The sequence below is a fragment of the Neofelis nebulosa genome, chromosome 15, assembly GCF_028018385.1.
Source record: "Neofelis nebulosa isolate mNeoNeb1 chromosome 15, mNeoNeb1.pri, whole genome shotgun sequence".
Taxonomy (NCBI): Eukaryota; Metazoa; Chordata; class Mammalia; order Carnivora; family Felidae; genus Neofelis; species Neofelis nebulosa.
Genome location: NC_080796.1, coordinates 64,173,583 through 64,200,149, shown reverse-complemented (window position 1 = coordinate 64,200,149; position 26,567 = coordinate 64,173,583). Strand labels below are relative to the sequence as shown.

At 43.2% G+C, this 26,567-nt stretch overlaps 1 protein-coding gene across 2 annotated transcripts in view; it reads right to left on the bottom strand.

Annotated features, from left to right (window-relative positions):
• MARK1 (microtubule affinity regulating kinase 1) overlaps nt 1-26,567 on the bottom strand; it is a 120,378-nt gene that overhangs the window by 12,830 nt on the left and 80,981 nt on the right. For both annotated transcript variants that reach the window (XM_058701861.1, XM_058701862.1), the window contains exons 8-15: nt 23,989-24,225; nt 23,783-23,902; nt 13,706-13,805; nt 12,563-12,675; nt 9,882-10,035; nt 9,391-9,584; nt 2,129-2,229; nt 674-838 (exon numbers count right to left, since the gene is read on the bottom strand). In XM_058701861.1, the coding sequence (XP_058557844.1) occupies nt 674-838; nt 2,129-2,229; nt 9,391-9,584; nt 9,882-10,035; nt 12,563-12,675; nt 13,706-13,805; nt 23,783-23,902; nt 23,989-24,225 (1,184 nt within the window). The remainder of the gene's footprint in view (nt 1-673; nt 839-2,128; nt 2,230-9,390; nt 9,585-9,881; nt 10,036-12,562; nt 12,676-13,705; nt 13,806-23,782; nt 23,903-23,988; nt 24,226-26,567) is intronic.

Genomic DNA, 26,567 nt, shown 5'->3' with positions numbered 1-26,567 from the left:
GTTCCTGAATTGGAGAAATCCTAGCATAGACAAATACTAGAAAAACAGGCATATCATTTTGTTCCTAAAAGGGCTCTTTGAGATCATCTGTTTCCCTGACAGAGAAACAAAAAGTCTGGTTTTACTTCAAAAAGGTACTGGGCAGCAGCCAGGGTTAGCCAGAAGTCTTCATTCTCAGTCTCAAGTATTTTTGTTGTTAGATCATAAAAAATTCAATTTACCTGAATGACAAATCAGGCAGCAATACTTCAGGGATGGATTTAAAACAAGATCCTTACAGAAAATTCCTCTAGAAAATGATTTAAGTCATAAGCAACATTTTTGAAAACAGGTAGGAATGTGGTATGTTTATGTTACGATTCAACTTTTCCCTTTGCTGCAGATACCGAATCTTCTCAGAAAGTTCTTAATGCGATGGTGCCTATCATGTATTTTTGTTTTAATATTTACTTATTTATTTTTGAGACATACACACACACACACACAGACACAGAGAGAGGGAGAGAGAATCCCAAGCAGGTTCCACGCTGTCAGTGCAGAGCCCGACGCAGGGCTCGAACTCACGAACCATGAGATTATGATGACCAAAATCCAGAGTCGGATGCTTAACCGACTGAGCCACCCAGGCGCCCCTGGTGCTATGTTTTGAAATGAGGTGCACCCAGCGCGTTACCCGGGCCGGTAAGCTTCAGAGCCGTCTTTGATGGTTGGCAGTGTAACTTTAACAGGGTGGCCGGAAGTGGACATAGACTTCTGGTGGCGTGGTCGAGCCGAGGGGACAGCAGAAGCCACAGCCGAGCCTGCAGAAGATATGCTACTTGCGGACATCTCCGTAAGGCTTTCGACAGAAAACAGTGGAGAAGACCATGGAAATGTAAAAAAGAAGAGAAACTGCAGTTTACTAAAATTTAAGAAATAGACCTTTAAAAATCTAAATCGACTGTACCTTTCATGACTGAGACACTTAAAAGATTACATTAGTGGTGTCATTCGTGAATAACAAAACCGTATTCTTGCCAAAAAGGTACAGAATGAATTTACCACCACCTTCCACTGAAAAGAGCTCACACACGCTTGGTCTACAAATGCGAATCTGAGAAGGTATGAAGTTCCTCTTATGATCGGAGACCTTTTCCACTTCCCAACACTCAAGAGTTTGATGTAACATGCTGCTGTGGTTTATTGTCCCTCATCCAGTAAGAATTCGTAATTACAGCAAAAATACAGTCTCCAGAAACATCATCAAAATGCTTTCAGCTCATATTATTAATCAATAGGTTAACTGTCGTAGGTCAAAGGAGCTACAGATTAGGACTTGGTATAGGAAAAGTAATACGTCAGAAATCAATCCTCAACTCCTTTTCTAGCCTGAAGGATCTTCTATCTGAGGATAATACATTTACTTTGCACGCCTTATAATAACACTTTACATGTCCGTTAATGGAGAGGAAACCAGTGGTAAGCATGCCCTGTCCAGTCCACTGAAATGATGAGGAATGGGGCTAAGAACAGAATTTTATTTGAACAGGCTCCCTGCACTTTGGTACTATATTGGCGAATAGTCCTTACAACTCACGATGAAAAGAAGCTACATTTTTTAAATAATAAAAATAATATGATTTATCATTCTTGAAAATAAAACATGTTGAGAATTCTATGGTTCTCAATCATCAGTTAAGATGGCCACATTTCTTTAGAGGAAGAAAAAGCAGACCTTCATTATTTGGATACAACAATGGCCTGATGGGAGGGGGATGGGTAAGAAACAAAGGTTAAAAGAAAGTGAAGTCAAAGATAAAAAGGAAGCAGCACGTAGATAAGAGAACAAGACTGAAATTAAGATCAGATTAGGATGACTAGTAGGATGTGCTTTGTTACAGGGGAACACTTACTACCAGATTTTATCTAGCAAAGCTCGGGGTAAGAGCATTTATCTCCTCTTTCCCCAGAGTAGGTTCCCATCCTCCCATTCTGGTACAGGAGGGGAGACGCCTTCGTCCGAGTGCCTGCTTGCAACCATCCTCTCTAGGACTCCCTTTTCCTCTTGACCCGTTCGGCTCCTCTTTGGGCAAGAGCAGTCCTGCACGAGGATGACAAAGACAGCACCGTGTGGCGCTGTGACAGGTACCTGCTGTCTTTTCCGTTCTGCAACGCCACGTATCGATCTGCACTCCTTTCACACACATACGTGTTCCTTCTTGCCATGCTACCTCCAGGATAGACATTGCTCTTTAAGAAGGAAAAAAAAAAGCCATCTTAAAATTGTGGCTGTAGCTGTGGAAAGTCAAAGAAATGAATTTAAGGTGCAAAGGACTTTGAAGAAAAAAAATCCATGGCAGCATTTTCATTTATCAGAACCTTACATTAATAAGCTCGATCTCACCCACTCCTCCCTCCCTCCCCCCACACCCCCCCACCCCCTCCCTCTCAGATTGTAGGAGTGAAAGGCAAAGCCTAACGAGCTCGTATGATTTTAGCTCGTCCTCTAGAGCAGCAGTGAGCAGGTGTTTGGGAGCAACAAGGAAGTTGGATTTTTATTCTTCCCTTTAAGCTGGTGGTCCGGAGAAGGGTAGGGGCAGGGGTACAGGCAGCGCTATGGAACCAGGGGCAAGAGAGGACTCCACGAGAAACATCACCACAAACCGGAAACCTGTGGCGGTGACAATGGCGGCCCCCTGGAAACCTGCAGGCTGCCATTCTTCACCTGCTCAGGGGACCCACCCCACCCCACCCCAATCAATGTTAAGGGGACTAAATCTCCAGGGTCAGAGACATGCCCTGCTGCGGCCACCAACAGTGTGCGTGTGCAGGGCCTCAGGACATTCCCTCATTGCAGGTCTTAGCCAGGAGGCAAGCCGAGTCTGAGAAGTTCTGGAGAAATGAGAGGGAATAGGCAAAAAGGGACAGAATCTCCTTGTCATGCACACAAGCACTGATCTATAACCCCTGCTGTCGTGCCTGCCCAAATCCCAAATAGTTACTAGTTAGTACTAAACTGTACAGGAATGACTTCCAAAAGGGATACATAATCTTCTGTTGAATCCTTATTCCAACAGAAAAAAATACCCTATTTCTGGCTAATCGAACTTTCACTATTCTCTAAAATACATAACCAACTTAAAATGTGTTTAATCATAAGGGCAAGAAAGTTAATAGATATATGCTTCAACTAAGTTTGGAGGAACAAAAAAGCCTCATGTAAACAAAACTGTTAAAGTGCAGATTTCAAACTCTTCAAAAGTGCAGGTTCCTGGGTGGAAGGAATTTTGTCACCATTTACATAAAAAACAAAAATTAAAAGCTATACAAGTACGGCAGCAAAACAGACTAAGATTATGAAGAATATGTTTTTAGGTAAGACACTGTCCACATTAAGTGAGGGCAGAGAAGTCAGGTTTCACCATGGAGAGATGCATTATGAAACTAGCTTGCATTACATTTCTCAAAAAAAAAACCTTTACTTTTGATGATTTCATCATTTGGGCTGTATTGTCACAGGAGCAACCTAATTGTGCACAAATTCCTGGCCAATTGTCTCTGGTCATTTTCAGTAACACTATTTTGCTTCTCCAAGTGTGATGGGTGAACAGTTTCTCCTTCAAAACTGTGCCTTCTGGATTCGGGATCTTCCCACGCCACCTCCCTTCTCTTTGCCCCTGGATGCCAGTGACACTGGGGGTAGCAGCCCCCCCCCACCCCCCCACCCCCGCCGCCAGGCAAACAGCTGAGGATCATGCACAAGTTATAGAAACACAGGTTCACTGACTCCATGTGATACAGGTTCATCTGTAAAACTAACTTTTAGAAATGACTTTCCCAGTTCACATAACAAAGCTCTGATGGCTGATGAACAAGTAAGGCTCTTTTTGTTTAGGATTTGGGATCTAGAGAGAAACTACCCTTGCAGACCCCTTAACTCTCAGCTTGGCAACTTCCCTAAAGGGGATATACAAATTTTTCTGCATTTCCTAAGAAACCAACCCCTGTAGACAACCCCCTGGGCTTATTTTATACTAGACTGCATGTTATATAATCACGCTATAATTTTTATGTAAAACGTTTTATTTTATAATCATTATCTTAACCTTTCTGAGTCTCCCTGAAAGTAGTTTCTCCTTTCCCTTGTTCTTTTAAATTTTTTTTTTTCAACGTTTTTTATTTATTTTTGGGACAGAGAGAGACAGAGCATGAACGGGGGAGGGGCAGAGAGAGAGGGAGACACAGAATCGGAAACGGGCTCCAGGCTCCGAGCCATCGGCCCAGAGCCTGACGCGGGGCTCGAACTCACGGACCGCGGGATCGTGACCTGGTTGAAGTCGGACGCTTAACCGACTGTGCCACCCAGGCGCCTCTCCCTTGTTCTTTTAAAGATGGTGATTAATAGTATTTTTTACAAGACACAAAATTTTCTATTTTGTATTACTTAGCATATGTGACGAATATCATTGAAAAACACATTTTCAAGTTTTATTGTCTTTTGATTAAAAAACAGCATAACTGGGGCGCCTGGGTGGCTCAGTCGGTTAAGCGTCCGACTTCGGCTCACGTCACGATCTCACTGTCCGTGAGTTCAAGCCCCGCATCGGGCTCTGTGCTGACTGCTCAGATCCTGGAGCCGGTTTCAGATTCTGTGTCTCCCTCTCTCTCTACCCCTCCCCCATTCATGCTGTCTCTCCCTGGCTCAAAAATAAATAAAACGTTAAAAAAAAAAAAACCAAAAAACAGCGTAACATATTTGCATCTTCAAAACTCAACATCTGGCTTCCACGTTTCTAGACTAGCCAAGAGCTTACCATTAACTGCTATGTGCAAAATTTTTGGATGGGAGTTTCTGGAAGGGAAGAATATTGTTTGTTTTTCCTGCCTATTACTGCAGAAAGAGTCCTAAGGTCTTTCACAAAGAGAAACACTCCCATCGTTTAGAGTCTGTGATGTTGTGGGTGACGAAAAATAAAAGAGATGATACAGATAACCAACAAATTTCACCAACCATTACATCTATTTAACTCTTTACCTCAGACCTGCCCCCACTGCTCTCTATAGCCTGTCAGTATCACCCTTAAGTCATATAGTAGACCAATGTTAAGTAATGCAGACTGACAAGTAAGAAATTTTACTACTGGTTTAAAAAGGTTTCTAATTCATAAACATTAAAAGTGCTGTTGGGGTGTGTGGGTGGCTCAGTCGGTTAAGCGTCCAACTCTTGGTTTTGGCTCAGGTCACGGTCTCACAGTTCGTGAGATCGAGCCCTGCATCAGACTGCACTGACAGTGTGGAGCCTGCTTGGGAGTCTCTGTGTCTCTCTCTCAAGGAAAAAAAAAAAAAAAACTTAAAAAAGTACTGCTAAACTACATGACTTACTAAATTATCTATTCATCTCATGATTTATTTTTCCATCAGAAAGCAAAAGCCATCGGAAGGGAGGTGGGAGGGGGGATAGGGAAAACAGGGGGTGGGGATTAAGGGCACTTGTGATCAGCACCAGGTGTTGTATGGCAATACGGAATCACTGTATTGTTCACCTGAAGTTAATATTGCACTGTACGTTAACTAACTGGAATTTAAATAAAAACTTAAGAAAAAAGAAAGTGAAAAGCCATGTCATGCCATTTGAGTGCATTATTTTCTTTTTTTTTTTTTTTTATTTATTTTTGGGACAGAGAGAGACAGAGCATGAACGGGGGAGGGGCAGAGAGAGAGGGAGACACAGAATCGGAAACAGGCTCCAGGCTCCGAGCCATCAGCCCAGAGCCTGACGCGGGGCTCGAACTCACGGACCGCGAGATCGTGACCTGGCTGAAGTCGGACGCTTAACCGACTGCGCCACCCAGGCGCCCCAATATTTTCTGTTATATTTCATTTTTTGTTTAAAAAATTTTTTTAAACATTTTTTATTTTTGAGAGACAGAGACAGAGAGAGAAAGAGCGCGTACGTGCGTGCGTGTGAGCAGGGGAGGGGCAGACAGAGAGGGAGACACAGAATCCGAAACAGGGGCCAGGCTCTTAGCTGTCAGCACAGAGCCTGATGCGGGGCTTGAACCCATGAATCGGGAGATCCTGACCTGAGCTGAAGTCGGACATTCAACTGACTCAGCCACCCAGGTGCCCGCCCCTATTATGCTCCATTTTACAGACAAATTAATAGAATCAAGGGTAAAAGTGTTTATTTTTTCAACCAATATTTCATAATGTGACAGCACCTGGATTGTAAATGCTCAGTTCCTTCCTCCTGGACATTACCTCAAAGGAAAGGGATCAGAGCTGTGTATCTGGCTTTTGTATTTTAGGATCGGGAAACTTTGTGTGAGGAGTCAGATGACAAACATTTTATGCTTTGCGGGCCATGCCATCAATGTCACTGTAGTCTGGAAAATGCAAATTAATGACAAAAAGGGTATACTTTTTTGTTTTTTGGCCCTCAGGCAACGATCTTAAAGGTCGATAATACCCAGTTGTTGATGAGCTTGTGGAGATAGAATTACTCTAATTACTCCAGCCATCGAAATTACGCTGGTAGTGTCTATTAAAAATTTAACTGTGCATGTTCCAAGGGTACGCACATAGCCAGGAGCGTGCATTAGCGCCCAGCATTAGCACCGGGGCCCTGGATGAGGGGGGTGGGAGTGAGGGGGGCGGCTTGTGCAGTCAGGGACACTGGAGAGTGGGGTGAGCCACCTGAGGTTAAAAAAACCCGGTCACCCAGAAACCAAACTTCTGAGAAGGTATTTAAGAGAAATACAGTAATAACGTTATGTATCCAAGGACAAATCCTCTGAAAAGCTGAAAACTCTAAACACCGCACGGACAGGGGAATAAACTGTGACACGCGCGTCTGTCGGTACCGAGGAGAGACATGCAGGCCCTCAAGAGACCGCAGTGGCTCCAGGTGTTCGGATGTACAAGGACCCGATGATATTTTAAGTGAGAAAATTAAAATGTAACGGATATAGTACGATCTCATTTTTATAAAAAAATAAATCCCCTACGTACACGTATATTCATTTATGTGTTCTTTAAAAAGGAAAACCTATAAAGGAATTTCTCCCAAATGAGAACACTAGTCACATTGGAAGTGGAGAATGGAAGGTAGGGTAAACTGTTAGTTTTTCTTGAGACATTTCTGAACTGTTAAAATCAAACAAAATGTATTATTTTGGTTTCTTGCATTGCCAAAATTAATACAGTAAATGAAGATAAATTTAGAACCAAGGGGCTCAGAACAAAGTTTCTCTATGAGAATCTTGGCTTGTGCTGTTTTTTTCCTTCAAGATGATAAAGAAGTGTGGCATAAGTACCTTGAATTTAAACCAGCATCAGAGTTGTTACGCCCTCTTTACTAAACATGCTTTGAAAAGCCACACATGCCTCAGCACCAACGATTCTGAGGAATCAGCATGTCGACACACAGGAGGAGATTATAAACAAGGGGAGAGAAGGTTTACATGGGGAAGTGACAGCCAACAATACAAGACAGCATCCAGCTGAGAGCTGGACAACACGATACGACAATCAGAAAGACTGACGAGATCCGGAGTGCTCAGTCCCAGGACACTCGATCCAGGAGGTGGGGCTGGAAATGACCTGTACGAATGGCATTTTCATAACGTGAGGGGGGAACTTCAGACAAGAGCACCACATGGAAACGAGAGGAAAGAGGCAGCTGAGTATATCGACGGGAAAGTAAGATCCACCCCAGTGGAATGACAGATCGCTGTAGGGTGGTGGCAGAAAATAAGAGACCAGATTCTTTGTTCCTGTGCTGTGGGGGTGATGATGCTCCAGAAAGTGTCCTGTAGCGGATGTTTAGGTAAGGGAAAATGACGGCCTGCCTGGGAAAACTACTTTTCTTAATGACGTCTTAAACTCTATTGGAGTTAAAAAGCATCTCCAAACAGATCAGTGGGCAGGTAAAGTGGTTATATTTATCTGTTCTGAAAATGGTTATGCACACCTATTTCAGAGTTTAGGCAGCGACAATCAAATCACATGTTTTAAAAAGATATGGTTTCAACGAACGACATGAGACAGTTGGTGCTAGGGAGTTTTAACCCCTTTGCAATTAGGGTTGTGCTGGGTTTTCTGGTATTCTACTTCATGTTTCTATTTAAAGTACTTTCTTCCCTTTTCTTCTCTTTTCCTACTTTCCCTAGGCTAAACCAATTTTTTCCCCCTCTGTTGGTTTAAAAGCTGTAAGTTCTATTTCTGTTTTTACGTTGTTTGTCCCTAAGTTCCTGAACTCATGTTTGCTCAATGCTACTGTTCCTCTTTTTTCTTTTTTTTCGAGAGAGAGAGCAAGAGAGAGAGCGCGCACAAGCTGGGGAGAGGGGAAGAAGGAGAGAGAGAATCTTAGGCCCCATGCTCAGTGTGGAGCCGGACACGGGGCTCGATCCTGGGATCACGACCGGAGCTGAAATCGAAAGCCGGGCGCCCAACCGACTGAGCCACCCAGATGCGCCCCCTCCCACGACTTTTTTTAAAACTTATTCCGATCTTATCTTTTGCTGAAAGGCGTGGGCTCCTTTTCTTTTAATCTCCACCCCATTCTTACTTCCTGGGTGTTGTCCACAATGTCAGTTCTGGATTTTCATTTTGTGTGTGTGTCTGTGTGTGTCTGTCACCACATACACACCTGAACCAGTTATTGCATCACGTTCAACTGCATATATTTTCCAGCGACACCGCAGATTCATTTCTCTTCCTATCAGAGTACGGTTCTCCTCACACCACAGTGTTTCCAAACAGGTCACTATGTAACGAGGCCGCTGAGATATCTGCTGCCTAAGAACGTCCTTATCGGCCTTTCACACTGAAATGACAATTTGGCTACATACAAAACTCTGGGTTCAGTGTGAGTCTCTTTTAGTTCTTAAAACATATCACTCTACTTGTCTTCCTGCATTCATGCTACTGTTGAGAAATCTGATGTCAGTTTGAATTTTGTTCCTGTTAAGGTCATCTTCTACCTTATCCTGGAAACTTTCCAGAAGTTTTCACTTGGTTTTGGTGTATGTGTTCCACTTTAGTGAGTCCAGGAGTAGGTTTTCCTTCTGGCTTCTGTCTTTCTGAATCTTTCAATTTATTTTTATTTTTTATTTGAGAGAGACAGAGAGAGAGAGGGAGGGAGAGAGGGAGGGAGGGAGGAGGGGCAGACAGAGAGGAAGAGAGAGAGAGAATCCCAAGCAGGCTCCACATTGTTCACACAGAGCCCGATGTGGGGCTCAATCCCATGACCATGAGATCATGACTTGAGCCGAAATCAAGAGTCAGACGCCTAACTGACTGAGTCACCCAGGCGCCCTGAAACATGTTTTTTAAAAGGATGGTTTCCAAGATTATTTTTTTCAAACGCAATCTGACAACAAATTGCAACGTGCCAGAATGTTCACTCACACTCGGGATAGTTGAAGACTTTTTCCTTTCTGGCCCCACAAGAGGGCTTGCAGTCACCTCACTTTTTGACCCAACCGTAGTGCTGCCAAGTTTCCGAGCTAAGTCCTTGTCCCACTCGTCTTTCTGTTCACTCTCCACGCTGTTAGCCTGAGGCCTCTTGGTGTATGACACGGCAGGGGGAATGGAGGGCCCAGCTGTAAACACATTAAGAAAGCACCGTTAGCCGAAAATCCTCGGACAGTTTCTCCTGGTGAACAAAACCTCTAAGTTAAAAATATCCTTCCTTATATATTTTACACTTGGAACTAACATTAAACTGTTTGATTATAAAAGTTAGGTCAGTCCCTAAAAGGGGGATTCTATTAATCATGCAATAATAGAAATCTGTGATAACAGATGATACGAGCACATAAACACATGAGTGCGGAGTTCTCGATAAACACAAGTTTGGGCAGGACTGGTGTCTTTTCACTGGTTTGACTTCTCCCCACCATGATCACTGAAACGCCGTTGCTTCTGGTTTGCTGAGATGCTTCGCTGGACCTTCAGGTGGGCAGGGGACTGGAGGCTGCTGTTGTTCAGGTCACTGCTGGGCCGTGACCTCTGACACAAGCTTCCGCTAGATAACGACTCGCCGCCTTCAAACTATAAGGAGAAGACAGACCGCAAGGATTTTAAAAGAAAAATGCTTATGCAAATATGCACTCCTGATTTTCTAATCTATCCCAAGCCATACTTACTCTATCCCAAGAGTAATCAGAACCGAAAAGAAAAATCAGTTTGGACACAGAACTGTGAGTTGGCAACCAGGAAGGGAGAGAACCGGGTATAGTGGGTCTCCACGAGTCCGTGAGCCCTTCTGTTATCTTGTACAAGTGGTTTGGGATCCTTAGTTTAGTCAAAACACCAAAGAACAGTTACCACTCATTGAATGGTTATCATATAGTAGGTGCCTTGTTAGGCAGGCTCTTTCTATGTTACTTTGTGTAATCATTACAATAAATTCAATTGTTTACTAACCTGAACTTTACAGATGGAAAAACTGAGGTTAGGCGGACCAAGGGCAATCTTTGGGATTCAAACTCAGGCATAGTTGGAATTCAAACTTAGGATGAAATCTAAAATTTTAACTTCAAACATCCGCTTTTTTTTTTTCCCACCACACTTACAGAACAAAATTTGGCTTATTGACTCTGATTAAGAGACTACATCTATTTAGATAAGCACAATAAATAGGGCGTCGATACACTAGCCCTCTCCTTGTAACCACAAGAGGTTTGTTGCCCGCAAACTTCTGACTGAGTCACTGGCATCCCAAGGGAAAATCTAAATTGATATGTAAAGTTACTAACGACAAATAGCAGAGTTATACTGACGAAAGTGATAACAGATGACACGGAACACACAGTAATGTGCCAGAAACTGTTTTAGGAACTGTGCAAGTTATTCGCTCATTTAACCCTCTCAATGACCCTCAGAAGTAGGTACTGTTATCCTCATTTCACGGAGCAGGGATCGGAAGCACAGAGAAATTAAGGAAAGTGCCCAAGTTGATAGTTAGCGGCTGTGCTGGGGTGCAGGAGGGGTGGGGATTCAAACCCAGTGAACCTGGCTCCAGAGTTCAGGCTCTTACTACTTAGAGTAGCCTCATTTGTTTGTATTCGATACAATTCAAACTTCATTTTAATTCATGCACGGGCTGGGCTCTATACTTACGACGCCAGTGCTTGCTTAAGAGGAAAATTAAAGATCTCAGGAGTGAAATCTCAACACATAAGTAGAAATAAGTCAAAGACGTTAGAAACAACCATTTTACTATTTCCCACTTCTTAAACTTCTCTTGATTTGCCTTCTTTGATACCGCTTCTCCAGCTGTTCGTCTCTCCACTGAGCTCCTCCCCCCCACTGGAATGGCAGTGCCCAGCTGGCAGGGCCAGAGAGGGACAGATGAGTTACCACGTGCGAAGTCCTCAGAACAGCGGCTGGCACGTTAGTGCCGTGCTCCTCTGACGACAGCTCGCAAATCTATTACTGCTGCTTCTAACACTCCCTCCAACCCAGACCTTTACACCCAAGTGTCTACTGAAGAGCTCCACCCAAGAGGAATCTCAAATTCACCCACCTCAAATTGAACAAACCTCCATCTTCCCCCTGAAATCCACTCCTTTCGTATCCCGGCAAATACGTCTCACAAAACCAGTCACCTGTGCTACAAATCTGAGGGTCCCTCGGCCTCATTTCCAACAGGCTGCCAAGTACTGCTAATTCTACCTCTGACGTGTCGGCCTGCTGTGGGTGTCTGTCGTCCTGTCTGTCCCGGAGCGCCCCGCACCTGCCCCCGACCAGAGCAGCGGCACGCTGTAAGCGCACCGCTAACTGCGTTCCCCTCTAGAACGAGGGCTCCTTGCGAGCAGAACACGGCAGAGTCCGTAAACGTCAGCTGAATGTGCTGCTTCGCCAACAGCTACCGTCTAATTAAAGAGAATTTCAGCCTATTCCACCAAGTGCCTCCCACAGCTATCTAATCATTAACAAGCTGTCAATGTTCTCGGCTCTGTTCTTGACTCTCAATTCATACCTTTATTTTTGCTGTGCCAAAGGACTGTCTGCTTTTATGGTTCAACCACCATCTGTACACAGTTATTCCTGACCTGAATCTATCTCCTTATTATACAGATCTCTCCTGGCCCTGAGAATTCCCCATTGCAAGGATCAGAGCCACTGGATGTTCTAGAAGGCAAAATACCACCAAACAACATTTTCTTGGGTTCCCACCTACTCAAATCACTTCAGATACATGTTTTGTTTTAAATGCCATCCCTTCCTTCCGTCTCGTCTTCCTGCATACCCAGAATAACCATGTTCCTTTGTGCAGGGCTGTTGTTTCTGGAGCACAACCCTGGGGGGCTCTCATTCTCAAAGACTAGACTGTGTGTGCCCCTCGGAGCTAAAAAAGGTACTTGGTCTGCTCTTGCATAGCAGATCCCCCCTGGTACTTGGAAATGAAATCAGCTCATAACTTAGCATCTTGAGTTTGAACTCGAAAAATAAGAATGTTAGGGCCTTTATATTATTTTCCATACCATACAGAACAGATGTGCTAACATTATATCTTAGCTGTCACTTGTCTCAAGAAACAGTTGACATTAATCTGAAAAGGTAAAGAACTTACTTCAGGTGGTTTTCTACCTAGTAGAATATACGTAGCCATAACTTCATCATATTTCTGATTTATTAAGGCGTCATTTATCTCATCTCGCGCAAAACCCATGGTGACCATGATGTCTAGAAAAAAAATGCAAATTTTCTGAAAATGGGTTTATTTTAGTAAACAAACCAACAAATGTAAGTTTGCCAACACAAGATATGAAAAATTCTGGAATTTTAAAGAGTAACGTTAACTACAAAAACTTCTGTATCATTAACACACCGATACTGCATATTCAGATGCTATACAGTCACAATTTTTCATACAGAAACTATACCATGGGATCCACATTCACGTGCCTAGCCCGCTTCTCACCACCTAACACATTCCTGAGCTCCTCTGTTCAGCCAGAGACACACTATCCATCTGTGACACACACAAAACCCCTTCTTCCTTTTTCTCTGTTAACACACCGTCCACCACCCATGGAGCGGTTTCTCTCATCTCCTAACAACTCCTACTTTCTGATCTGAAGGCAGGCTGATTCTTCTTTGGGAGGCTTGAATCCCGCAGTTGTTCTGAGCCGATTCCTAACACCCTAGAACACGCCTCCCTTGCCCCTCTGCTCTCAAGACAGAGAGGAGCACGGTTGAGATGAGTCAGCTGTGAGTTTCTGCTGGCTTTGGTAACGGAGACAGAGTTGCAGAGAACAGGTTGGAAGCAGAGCGCGGCTGGGTGTGGGAGGATGCACCCCGCCGAGACGCCGGAAAATAGAAAGGGAGAGCCAAAGTGTTCATCCCCTCAGCTCAAGTGCCTCCACATTTTTGGTTAAAACACACGCTACGTTTTGCGGATACTTATCGGTCTGATCAGTGCTGATACTTAAACCATTCCTCCTGTTAGGGATTTGCTGAAAGAAAAGAATGAGGTTTATCTACATTATTTTAACTTCTGTATCACTGTTGTCAACTGAAATGGATTTTAAAATACGTGAGGACAAACTTGAAATTGTAACGTTTGGTGAAAATTCAGGGAAAGAAAAGATGACAATGCAAGTGTTTTCCAAATAAAAATGATTTCCTATTTATGTTTTTAAACACTATTTTGGTAGAGTGCGGGTCTCTTACAGTGTAGGGACAGCACGTCTCCCAGTATTTAAATACTCACCTATCCGTTTCGTGTCATTGAAATCTGGTTCAGGCTCAGAATATGGCTTTAGTTCTTCTTCTTCGTGACCGACATTCATCCACCGATCTTTCATTATTTGCTAGGAAATAAACTTTACATTATGTTTGGCCAATCAGAACATTCCACCACTTATTTTAGCTCTATTTTTAGTGTGAAATTTTTGGGTTCACTCAGCAAGAATCACGATGTTTTCAATCTAAAGTCAGTTTGCAGTTTGATTACCAGGCCAGAAGAGGGGTGAGGCTTTGGGACGCACTTACATACCTTGTGACAGTGACAACTATCGTCACGCACACTCACTGACTGTATGGATTCAAAGTAACCTGCTGCCCATATTCCTCTAAAAGGAATATTATCTCATTTGCAAGTTTTAATCTCAGAACCCAGTGATTTCAACCTTTGCTTCATACTATTGCATTTAAGATTAGTGAAGACAGTATTCATTTTTCCTGGTCTTCTCTACCCAATGTATACTTACACACCTGCATTTTAAAGTCACCACTTATAAAAGCGTTTGGAAAGCAGACACCATGGGGAATGGAAGACAGGGTTAGTAAGTAAAGACGGCTCAGAGAATGTGGAAGGGGAGAGTGGTCAGAATGTCAGAATGGAAGCCAGACTCAGGGATGAGCAAGGATGGGGGTGAAAACACGGACTGGTGTGAATTAGAGTCAAAACCAGGAGAGGTGTGAATTCGAGCAGTCCCGGTTTGTTAAAAGGCAACCTAATTGGGGGCATCCTACGGAATGGGGAAAATGTTCACAAACATATACTGGAGAAGGGGTTAATATGCAGAATACATACGGGAAATCTGACAATTCAGTAACAACAAAACTGCCCAATTCAAAAATGGGCAAAGGACTTGGATAGGTATTTCTCCAAAAGAATATACACCAAGAGCCAATAAGCCTATGAAAAGGTCACTAATCTAACATCACTAAACATCAGGGAAATAAAAACCACAACGAGGTATCACCTCACTTCTGTCAGGATGGCTACTATAGAAAAAAGTGAAAATAACAAGTGTTGGCGAGGACGTGGAGAACAGGAGCCCGTGGGTGCTGCCACTGTGCCTGCACGACGGTGTTGCTCCTTCGGCGAACAGTGTGGTGGCTCCTCAAAAGGTACCACCAGACCTATAAATATGATCTGGTAATCCCACCTCTGGGTTTATGCCCACAAGAACTGAGAATGGAATCTTGAGGGGTATCTGCACCCCCGTGTTCACCACAGCTTTCCTCACAACAGCCAAGGTGTGAAGCAACCCAGGCGTCTGATGGATGAATGCGTAAAGAAGATGTCGTCTATACACACAACGGAATGTTACTTAGCCTTGAAACAGAAGGAAATCCATATGCTGTAGCACAGATGAAACTTGAGGACATTTCTAAGTGAAACAGGCCAACCACAAAAGGACAGATAACCATTACATGAGGGATCTAGAGTAACCGAACTCACAGAAACTCAAATTACATCCTTGGTGATGTTCTCAAGTTTAAGATGACAATGTTAACAGACTGAAGATAATAACGACTGGGATGAGACTTGTCACAGTCAGATCTGCAGCAAGTGAAAGATTCTGGAAGAGTAAGAGTCCATCACATGACAAGGGACTGGAAGGGAGAACGCGGGCCACACGGGCAGACGCCCAAGGGCAAACGGCAGGGGTGCGTGTCTGGAGGACAGCGAGTTCAGAACGACCAGAGAGCACGGGGTGAGATGGGTGGGGAGGCAAGACGAGGGTAGAATATTAATAGGGTTTCTTTCACTCACCTAAGGGGCACGTCTGGAGGGTGTGATTTTGAAGTCTCTCTGGCCAGTGTGTGGAGAGTGAACCAGAGGGGTTCATGACTGGAGGCCCAGAAATCAGCTAAGAGGCTTAGCAAGAATCTAGGAGAGAGGTGATGCCCGTCTGAATTAAACGGAGGCAGTGGCGAGGGGAAAGGACGGATTTTCAATACTGGGCTGGTAAAAATCAAGAAAGTTTTGTGACTAGATACGAGGGGGAATGAGGATGTGGGACCGTTCAGAGGAAGAGAAGATGATGCCCAGGTTCCTGGTGTAGACGACGGAGTAGAGGTGGACACCACCTACTGGGAGAGCAAATTCAGAAAGAGGAGGAGACTGGATGGGGAAAGAGGCGGCTGAGCGTTGGAGCAGAGGAGTTTGAGGTGCTGGCGGATAGATATCCAAATAGACATGTTCTGTAATGTTCCGTGAGCTCCAGAGAAGCTCAAGAGAAATCTGGGCTGAGGACGGAGATTCAGGAAGCAGCTGACACACGACGTCAGAAGCTGTGGATTCTCCAGGAATCCCAGAGTCGGAAGGAGTAGACGGGGGCCCACGGCACAGCCCCACGGAACACTGGCATTTAAGGGTTAGAAAGAAAAGTGACCCGAGAAGTGAGTGGAGGAGGGAAATCTGCACAGTGTGACACGGAAGGGAAGGCAAGAGTTTTTAGTTTTTAAAAATGTTTCACTTATTTATTTTGAGAGCGAGTGAGCACATGAGCAGGGGACGGACAGAGAGAGAGAGGAGAGGGTTAGAGAATCCCAAGCAGACTCTGCACTGTCATCACAGAGTCTGACCAGGGGCTCGATGCCATGAACCAATCGCGTGATCGTGACCCGAGCTGAAATCAAGAGCCGGACACTCAACTGACCGAGCCACCCAGGCGTCCCAAAGGCGAGTTTATCGAGGAGGACACGATGGTGTCCTAAGTAGGTGATATTAAAAAGTAACCTGCTGTGTTTAGGAGCAAACACGAGTGGCGTCCCTGAGGGAGGTTTCAGGGGAGCAGAGGGGCCACTGAGAAATAAGGCACAGGCGAGGACACGTGCAGCGTAAGCGGAGCTACTTTTTACAAAGTCGGGCCAGAAAGGGAGGAACACGAGGGATTCCAGGCAGGGACTGTGGGCTTGAAGGGTGCCTTTTTCTAAAATGGGAGACACACGTACAAAGGCTGTGAGACAAAGGTGTCAGCAGAGAGGAGGCTGGATGGGACAGAAGAGGGAGCTTTTCCGAAGGAGAGAGCTACGAGAGGCACACAGGGATCTGCTTCACTGAAGTTAGAGCCCTTGAGGATCAAGACTGGGCCTTCACTACCTTTCTCAGCACACACGCTTGGTGCTGCGTTTGAACTGGGCAATATTTTGTTTTCTTTTTGATGTTTTTATTTATTTTTGAGACAGAAAGCACGAGCAGAAAGCACGAGCTGGGCAGAGAGAGAAGGAGACAGGGACCGAAGTGGGCTCTGTGCTGACAGCAGAGAGCCCGACGCGGGGCTCGACCTCACAAACCATGAGGTCATGACCTGAGCTGAAGTCAGACACTTAACCGACTGAGCCACCCAGGCGGCCCTGGGCAATATTTTAAAATAAGGCTGCTACAGAAGCCCCGGGTACAATGACATGTTGAGAGGAGCTTAGCAATGAAGACGGCTGAGGAAGCCGCTAGAACTTCCGGGACACAGACAACCGAGGGCTGCGCTGGGCCTGAGGACACTGAAGAAGGAAGAGCTACAGACGTATCATTCGAAGCACCGGATGACAGAATTTGTTCTGGGAACGAGGGAAAGAAAGGCTGGAATGCCAAAGGGTTCTGCGGATTCTAAGTCAGGCGCCTGGTGGAATAAGCAACAGGGTATCCGTGAATTAAGTGAGAAACGCAGGAGCAGTAACAGATTTGCTAGTGGAAGATGGGCAATGAAAAGCAAAATGAAGATACTGCAAATTTCCGGGTATTTCTCAATTACACTGTGCTTGCTTGGTGTTCATTTCATAACCATTGTGTGTCTGTCGTCATCAAGGAGAAAAATGTGTGCGGGCCACAACCCGCAGGCAACTTGTCTTTTACCTGGGGAAATAAGATTTGCTCCTGAAACCTGAAAGGATCTGAACACACGACAGAATTAATTACTCAAAACTGTGTTATTAGCAGTGCATATTGTGCTTATTAACAAAGGGCAAAGGGGCGACTTGTGGTGTGGGCTGGGGTTTTCAGGGTAGGAATCATAAGGAGAGTGAATGTGAACTGACTCTGGAAACACCGGGAGAATCTGGGTTCGTGGAAGAGTCAAGGCAGAAGAATTCAGGAGGAAACAGTGAGGAAGCTCCCTTCTCTGACCCGGAACCAAGGTAACGTGGAAAAATACAGAAGAATGGGAGATAAAGTTAGTATCTTCAGATGACTGGATTTAAACATGATGTGATGGGCGATGGAGAAATGCTACATTTCACCAACATGGATGTTACAAAACATTTTTTTTAATGTTTATTTATTTTGAGAGAGAGAGAGAGAGAGAGAGAGAGAGAGAATGAATGAATGAATGAATGAATCCCAAGCAGGTTCCACGCTGTCAGCACAGAGCCTGATGAGGGGCTTGAACTCAGGAACCATGAGATCATGACTTGAGCTGAAACAAGTCGGACGCTTAACCGACCAAGCCACCCAGGCGCTGTGAGAGGAACAATCTGAGGAGACGTAGCAGGAGCAGGAACCCCGCTGGTCCTCACGCAAAGTTAGATCTGAGGCAAGGCTCATCCAGGGAAAGTGGGGGAAATCCCAGGGATATGGAGACATCAGGGCAGCGAGGAGAGAAGGAACGCGGTTTTGCCGTCCTTTTTTTCTTACTGTCGTCACTGGGGATTGCCAAGGGTCCACCCAGCGCAGTCTGTCTCACAAAGGTAGTTGGATTTCAAAGCAAAATAAAAATCGTCTGAAGAAAATTTTCCTTTGGCAAAAGGAATGGAAGATAAAGGTGGGAAAGAAAATCTGCTTAAAGGAACGTGTAGAGGCATAAACTCTTAATTCTAAATGTGAAGGTCTTTTCCAAGAATAAGGCACAGGGAACAGCAAACTATGGATGTAGAAGAGGGAAGACCCATGTGCAAGAAGCTGTTCTTAGCTGTGTGAACCTCATGCCCTAAACACTTCTTCTGTGGGAACCAGGGTTTGCCCTGAGGCCAAAGCAGAAAGGCCCCCGGAAACGGAGGTGCTGCGGGCCAGGCGAGTGGTCACGTAGCCCTCGCTGTGTGGCTACAGGCACAGTACAAGGCCGCACAGCACGCTAGACCCGCCGAATAAATGAATCCACTTCAGATTTCATTTGAGATCTTGGTTTCTCTCTTTAAAAAAATGCTCATTTATTTTGAGAGAGAGAGAGAGCTCAAGCGAGGGAGGGGGAGAGAGAGGAAGAGAGAAAATCCTAAGCAGGCTCTGCACCACTAGCACAGAGCCTGGCATGGGGCTCGATCCCAGGAACCAGGAGATCAGGGCCTGAGTCAAAAGCAAGAGTTGGACGCCCAACTGACTGGGCCACCTGGGCATCTCTCTCTCTCCTCTCTCTCCCCTCGAAGTAATCTCTAAGCCCAACGTGGGGCTTGAACTCATGACTCCAAGATCAAGAGTCACATCCACATGCTCTACCAACTGAGCCAGCCAGGCCCCCCCTGAGATATCTCAAAATGAGAAACAAGAGGTCAAACAAGATTCCAAACCGAACAAGAGAGAGCTCGCTCCAGCCACCACTGCCAATGGACACAGATGACTATTTGCTAGAAATTCTACCAAAATAACTGATTCAGATGAATTATCAAGAAAGAAATTAACAGTGGAAATACACAACTTAAACCTTAGGTTCACATTAAAAATTTATGGACTTCAGGATTGCCAGATGGAAATTTTTCTTAAATGGTTTTAACCCCTGTAAAAGTTCACCATATACTTCTGAATCTGTATGTAGAAATCTTTCATCTATTTATTTAAAAAAAATTTTTTTTAATATTTTTGAGACAGAGAGAGACAGAGCATGAACAGGGGAGGGGCAGAGAGAGAGGGAGACACAGAATCCGAAATGGGCTCCAGGCTCCGAGCTGTCAGCACAGAGCCCAACGCGGGGCTCGAACTCAACAGACTGCGAGATCATGACCTGAGCCGAAGTCGTCCGCTTAACCGACTGAGCCACCCAGGCGCCCCTCTTTCATTTTTTTAAAAAAGGCTGTTATTATTACTATTTTTTTGCTTTATTGCCTCTTGTATTGGGCAGATGCAAGCAAGATTTGCAAGACTACCTTAGCAGCAGCTGAAAAGGTGTTAAAGCAAAAATAAATACTTTTTTTGAGGAGAAACATAGATGACAGAGAAAGCACCAGAAAGAGGAGCTTTGCCTTAGGCTCAAATTTTTTGCATTATTTTGAGAGGTAACACAGTCCATTCTGGTTAAGAACTGGGAAAATTAAGGACCTACATAGAGGGGATAGCAGAAAAACGTGATCAGTTTCTTTCTAATAAAAATATCTAGACACACCAATATTCCAATAAATAGGGAAAAAAGTATCATAGTGTATAATATAAAACACAAATCCTTTAAAAATCCTGTGTGATACTATCCCTCCCATTATTAGTGCAGTGAGCAAGCTCTGACAGCATTCATACACAACTTGGAAAAATTATGCAGCCATTTAGATCTAGAAACAACTAGAGGTCAAGCAGTAATTTCATGCATTTTATTATCATGGGCGATAAATTAGGTACTTAATATATAAGGCTTTAAGAAATACTTTAATGAAGTAGCAATTATATTTGAGAAGAGGAAGATATCAGAGTTAAATTAGAAGTTTAGTAAGATAACAAGATAATAAGATTCTTAAATTGAACTTCAATATTAACAAATTATATAGTGAAGAAAGACTAGTGTTTGCTCTAATAGGTAACTCTTGACATTCAAGTAGCACTGAAAAAAATTCATAAAGTTTCATTTGTTTTTACATATAAGAATTAACAGAGGAAATATTTCATATTAAGATGTACAAAGCTGTTACAAATCCGGTAAGGCTGATTAACCAGACTCCATTAGACTAGCGGTTCAAAGACACAGAGAGCTTCTATGTAAAAAAGCACAGTTAACCTAGTCATTAAAAATACTAAGCATTATCTCAGATGAAATAAAGATAAATTAAGGCAATTATGACAAGCCATATAACTACCATAAAGGCATCAAATGTGGGAAATTATTATATCGAATACTGAATCCAGGTGGAGAACATACCTTCAAATGCCTTAGGTCACATTCAATCTTGTAGCAAATGATACAGAAGACCTGTCAGACTGTTTACACCCTCTGACGTACTAATTACACTCTGGAGAATATATCTAAGCATATATCCCAAAGGGAAAAAAAGCATATCACGTTGTTATTAGTAAAGACCATGGAAACAACTAACCCAAAGAGAACAACACTGCTACTGGCAAGGAAGGAGCTCATGTTTACGATAAAGAAGAGAAGTACCTGCCCCAAAACTTTTTAAGTTAAAAGAAAAAAAAAAAGAGAATGCAACACAACATGGAAGCATTAATACCGTCCAAAAATTTATGTTTCTACACTCAAGGTTAGGGTTTTGCAAACTGTGGGGTTTTTTTTTTTTTAGAGCTTAAGGATTTTTTTGCTGTACAGTGGCTAGTAAAGTTGGTACGAAAAATGAAAGTGAAGACTCAAATGATTTTTGACATTATTGCTATTTCAAGGGGAGTTTCTCGAGGTTTGGTATTAGCAATCTTTTCTTTTCTTTTCTTTTCTTTTCTTTTCTTTTCCTTTCTCTTCTTTCTTTCTTTTTTTTAAACGGTGTCAGGTTTCTTTGGAAAGTTATTTCCGGGAACTAGCCTACAAAGGCGGACTAGCCTTTGTACAGTGAGATCTGCAACATTATGATTTCCAATGCAGACTCATGGTTCCGTGGCCGGAAAACTTAGTTTTTATAAGCTGGAACAGAAGGTTCCAGTCTATACTCAAACACATAGTGTTGAGACTCTGATGAGCAGATGTTTTAAGGCAGCAATTTGGCTTCAAAATTCAGCCCAGAATTCCAATACTTTCATCGTTTGCATCTTAACGCTAAGAAGGACGAATGACTCAAGCACGTGGCTACTGTACAGTAATCATCTTCAAGTGACTAAGTACATCATATCAACCGTCTAAGGGATTCGTAACATCCATAATCATTTTTGTATGTTCTTTTTGCTCTTCTCATTAGTTAAGCGGATGCCTCAACTGTGAACATTTTATTAAGTGACATTCAGGTAAACTGGGTTCCTATGATAAAAGTGGATCATAAAGCAGGATTAAGAAAGATTCAAGTTGCCATAAAATTTTACTTATTTTTAAAATAGTCTTTATCTTTGTGAAGTAAGCTCTACACCCAACGTGGGGCTTAAACTCATGACCCCAAGATCAAGAGTCGTCATGTTCCTCTGACTGAGCCCCCTGTTGCCATAAAATTTTAGAACTGATATGAGAGTCAACAATTTTAACTTTTTTCACTATTTCACGTAACTTTCTATGAATAATGGTTAAAAATAATCTTAATGTTTTTTTTTTTTAATTTATTTTTGAGACAGAGACAGAGCATGAGCAGGGGAGGGGCAGACACAGAATCGGCAGCAGGCTCCAGGCTCCGAGCTGTCAGCCCAGAGCCTGACGCGGGGCTCGAACTCACATACTGTGAGATCATGACCTGAGCTGAAGTCGGACGCTTAACCGATGGAGCCACCCAGGCGCCCCCAAAAACAATTTTAGAAAAGTAATAATATTAAAGAAGGCAGGCCTCTGTACGAAAACACTCATAACATACTCTTTTACCCTCAAAGGAAAACAAAAACCCACAAAAATTATAGGAAGGAAGTAATCACGTTTAAACAAGTAAGTCAGTAAAAAATATCTGATATTTGATTCACCGGTATAAAGCATTTATAAAATAATTTCCCAATGGAAGTCACCATCTTTTAACTTCCATCAAAACATACTGTACCTTTTGGTGGAAAATATTTGTGGAAATAAAGTTACAAAGCCCAAAGTAACCTGAGAGCTCTGACTCACCATAAAGCTGTCTCCTACCCAGCGTGAAGTCTGTGCCAGAAAGCCCCACTGCTACACTAAAAAGTCCAGTTCAAGTAAGGTTAACTCCCTGAATTCTCTACCCCATCTATTAAGGCAAATAAATGAAGACAAGAAAGTACCAGTGGATAATACATGCGGGATCTGTGAAATCGTCTTAGCACAGGTTAAAATATCATTCTTCAAAACAGATGGGCGAAATCCTTAGAAAGTGGTTTAACGGCAGTGTCAGAAGGAAAAAAGGTTAGACATTTTGGTTTTGTGAACCTCTGATGTTACGTGGCTATAACGTACTGAGTATATTTATAACCGCACAATAGCGTCTATTACAAATAACCTCGCGTGTGGAACGTATGTATGCAACACAATAGTGTGTTAAGAAATGAAATCCCTGTTTCCAGTACGTTCGACTTAAACTGTAAATTTTCTGTACTGATATTGAGTGTTTTCTTTAAAAAAATTTAAGTTTTTTTAATGTTTATTTATTTTCCAGAGAGAGAGAGAGAGAATACGAACAGGGAAGGGGCAGAGAGGGAAGGAGACACAGAATCCGAAGTAGGCTCCAGGCTCTGAGCTGTCAGCACAGAGCCCGACCTGGGGCTCGAACCCACAGAGTAGCGAGATCATGACCCGAGCCGAAGTCAGACGCTCAACTAACTGAGCCACCCAGGGACCTTCTGTAAAATTTTTTAATGTCAGCTACTAATTTCAGATACGGTCATGAAATATTCACTGGATTAGAACTTCGACTATCTTTTCTTTTATCCTTGAAATAGCAGTATTTCCTGCTGCACACAAGGCTCCCACTTTGGAGCAATTTCTGATGGGCCAGGTTTTCCTCCTTCTCCAACAAAAAGTCCATTTCATTCCTATTTTTATGTTGTTTTAATTTAATACTTCACTGCAGGACAAAGAAGAAATAACAGTCTTTAAAGAAGCCGAACATGACAACTTCTGAGCAGGGAAAGAATCATGCCACCTTCCCTAGCCCTGAATTTACATGATTTGCCCATTTTCTAAGAAACAAAAAGCCAAAAAACCAAAAAAACACAAAAACAAACAAACAAAAAAAACACAACAAAAGCCACAGGGGAAAAATTATTTAGAATGCTCTTGGAATATTTTAATTGTTAAACTTTAAACGCGGAGTACAAACAATAACTTACTTCTAAGCTGCCTCTCTTTATTGGATTCAGCACCAATAATTTCTTCAGAAGATTTTCACAGTCGGTGGACATATAGAAGGGAATACGGTACTTTCCTCGTAAGACTCGCTCCCGTAGTTCCTTAAGAAGGCAAAGAAAGTACTCCTAACTGGCTCCTGAAATGATCATGCCTGAGATAAAACATTAGTACCGACTTCCACCGATACCTTCAAATTCTGGCCGTCAAAAGGCAACGAGCCGCTGACTAATGTATAGAGAATGACGCCGAGGCTCCACACATCCACTTCAGGCCCGTCGTACTTCTTTCCTTGGAAAAGCTCGGGGGCAGCGTAGGGTGGGCTTCCACAAAATGTGTCTAATTTGTTCCCGACTGTAAATTCATTACTGAAACCAAAGTCAGCAATTTTAATATTCATATCAGCATCAAGGAGAAGATTTTCAGCCTGCGAGGAAAATTAAAAAAAAAAAAGAAAAAGAAAAAGGACAATGTAAATGCCTACACAAAATAAAATATTCACTATAACTGTTTCAGATCTCAAACATGTATTTCTTCCTTCTCATTTTTATGCATAATATCAGATTTAGAAGCCCAGCACGGTGTTTCAATGTATAACTGTTCAGAATCGCATCCATGTAAGACTGAATGTTAACACTATGTAAGTGAAGCTCTCGTCTATAGAAGTATCTGCAGCTGTTTAAGAAAAGTTACTGAGAACGCTTTTTCTTCCAAGTTACTTTAAACCCATTTTTTTTCTTCACTGTAAGAAACATCCTGGAACCGTACCTTAATATGACCTATTTCAAGAAATGTAAGTTGACATAACACTAACCCTTCTTGGGCTTAAACCAACAAGGTTAGGGGTGCCTGGGTGACTCAGTTGGTTCAGTGTCTGCCTTCGGCTCAGGTCATGATCTCACAGTTTGTGAGTTCGAGCCCCGCGTCGGGCTCTGTGCTGACAGCTCGGAGCCTGGAGCTTGCTTCGGATTCTGTGTCTCCCTCTCCCTCCGCCCCTCCCCTGCTTACACTCTGTCTCTCTCTAAAAAATAAATATTAAAAAAAAAAACCCAACAAGTTTACTCAAAAGTGCTCTATTTTTAATAGACCGTCATTGATTAATGCAAAGCTCAAGAGTATACCTAAAATAACTGCCAGTCAGGGGTTCTGTGCTATTGAATTAAATCTTTCGTCTTCTCTGATAGAATGCTTCCTCAACAAAGTTCTGTTCTTTTAGTAAAACAAAACAATACAACACAGCCTCCACTAGATCTTGTTTAAGTTTCTTTCTGCTGTTCTAAAACTAGATTCTCCTCTTCTGGAGGTATATTTTGGTAGAAAGCAGTGATTTCCACCCTCGTGTTTTCAGATGCTGTTTTTCCAAAATCCTAAAACAGAATCATTAAAAAAAAAAAAAAAAAAAAAAGGTTTAAATGTGCCTTTTGTAAACACAAGCTGAATTGCCTGTGTTTACAAAAGGAACATTTAAACCTTTTTTTTGTACCTGTCTCGTTTCAAACTCTTTTATAACTGATAGACTAAGGAAATTATTTATTACATTGTAGATGTGTTTTATGAGGTCACCAAAGGGAGTACAATTTGGCTAAAATGAAAGGCAGACTTCTCTGCCTCGCCGGAGAGCCAGGCACTGTGTCCACCTTGCAGCATTTCCCTCCCTCACCTTCCTTCTTTTTCCTTTCAAAGGTGTGCTAGCTTGGGATAGCTATTCTAAAAAAGGGAGGTATGTTTAGCACCCAAAAATACGACAATAATGTGGCGCCACTTATGACATGAATATTGCAACAGCACATACATTTGGGACATTTCTATTAAAACCTAACATTTACAGACCGGTGTGACAAAACCATGTGATGTTCTGACGTAAAAGCCTGGTCACTGTAAATTTCTGGGGCCATGCGTGAGCAAGTGGGGCTTTTTGGGTCTCCGTGAAGATGTCTGGATGGATGTGAAAGTACGCAGGCTGCGTCGGAAGGGCAGAGCTGGAGGGGGTCTGAGATCTGCTCCAGGAGCATGAGGGAGAGCCCATCCCCCACACTGCAGGGAAACTCAGGGTGCTGCACATGATTTTAGTTTCTCAGATTTCTTTCCATGTAAGAAATGAGATAAGCTGGGCGTCAAACATACAGTCAGGGGAACACTCCTCTACTTTCTCTTTCTCTGTGGAAGTGATTTCTCCCTAAAATAGCTGTGGGAGGAAATGGAGAAGGAAAATTTGGGAGCAGTAGAAGATCTGCAACCTCAGAAAAATGGGGCCAGAATATGGGATTAGACTCTTGACAACTGCTTAAGACAGTATTTTTTTTTTTAATTTTTTTTTTTTTTTTTATTAAAAAAATTTTTTTTTTCCAACGTTTTTTATTTATTTTTGGGACAGAGAGAGACAGAGCATGAATGGGGGAGGGGCAGAGAGAGAGGGAGACACAGAATCGGAAACAGGCTCCAGGCTCTGAGCCATCAGCCCAGAGCCTGACGCGGGGCTCGAACTCACGGACTGCGAGATCGTGACCTGGCTGAAGTCGGACGCTTAACCGACTGTGCCACCCAGGCGCCCCTTAATTTTTTTTTTTTAATGTTTATTTATTTTTGAGACAGAGAGAGACAGAGCATGACCAGGGGAGGGGCAGAGAGAGAGGGAGACACAGAATCTGAAACAGGCTCCAGGCTCTGAGCAGTCAGCACAGAGCCCTACGTGGGGCTTGAACCCACGGACTGCGAGATCATGACCTGAGCCGAAGTCGGACACTCAACCGACTGAGCCACCCAGGCGCC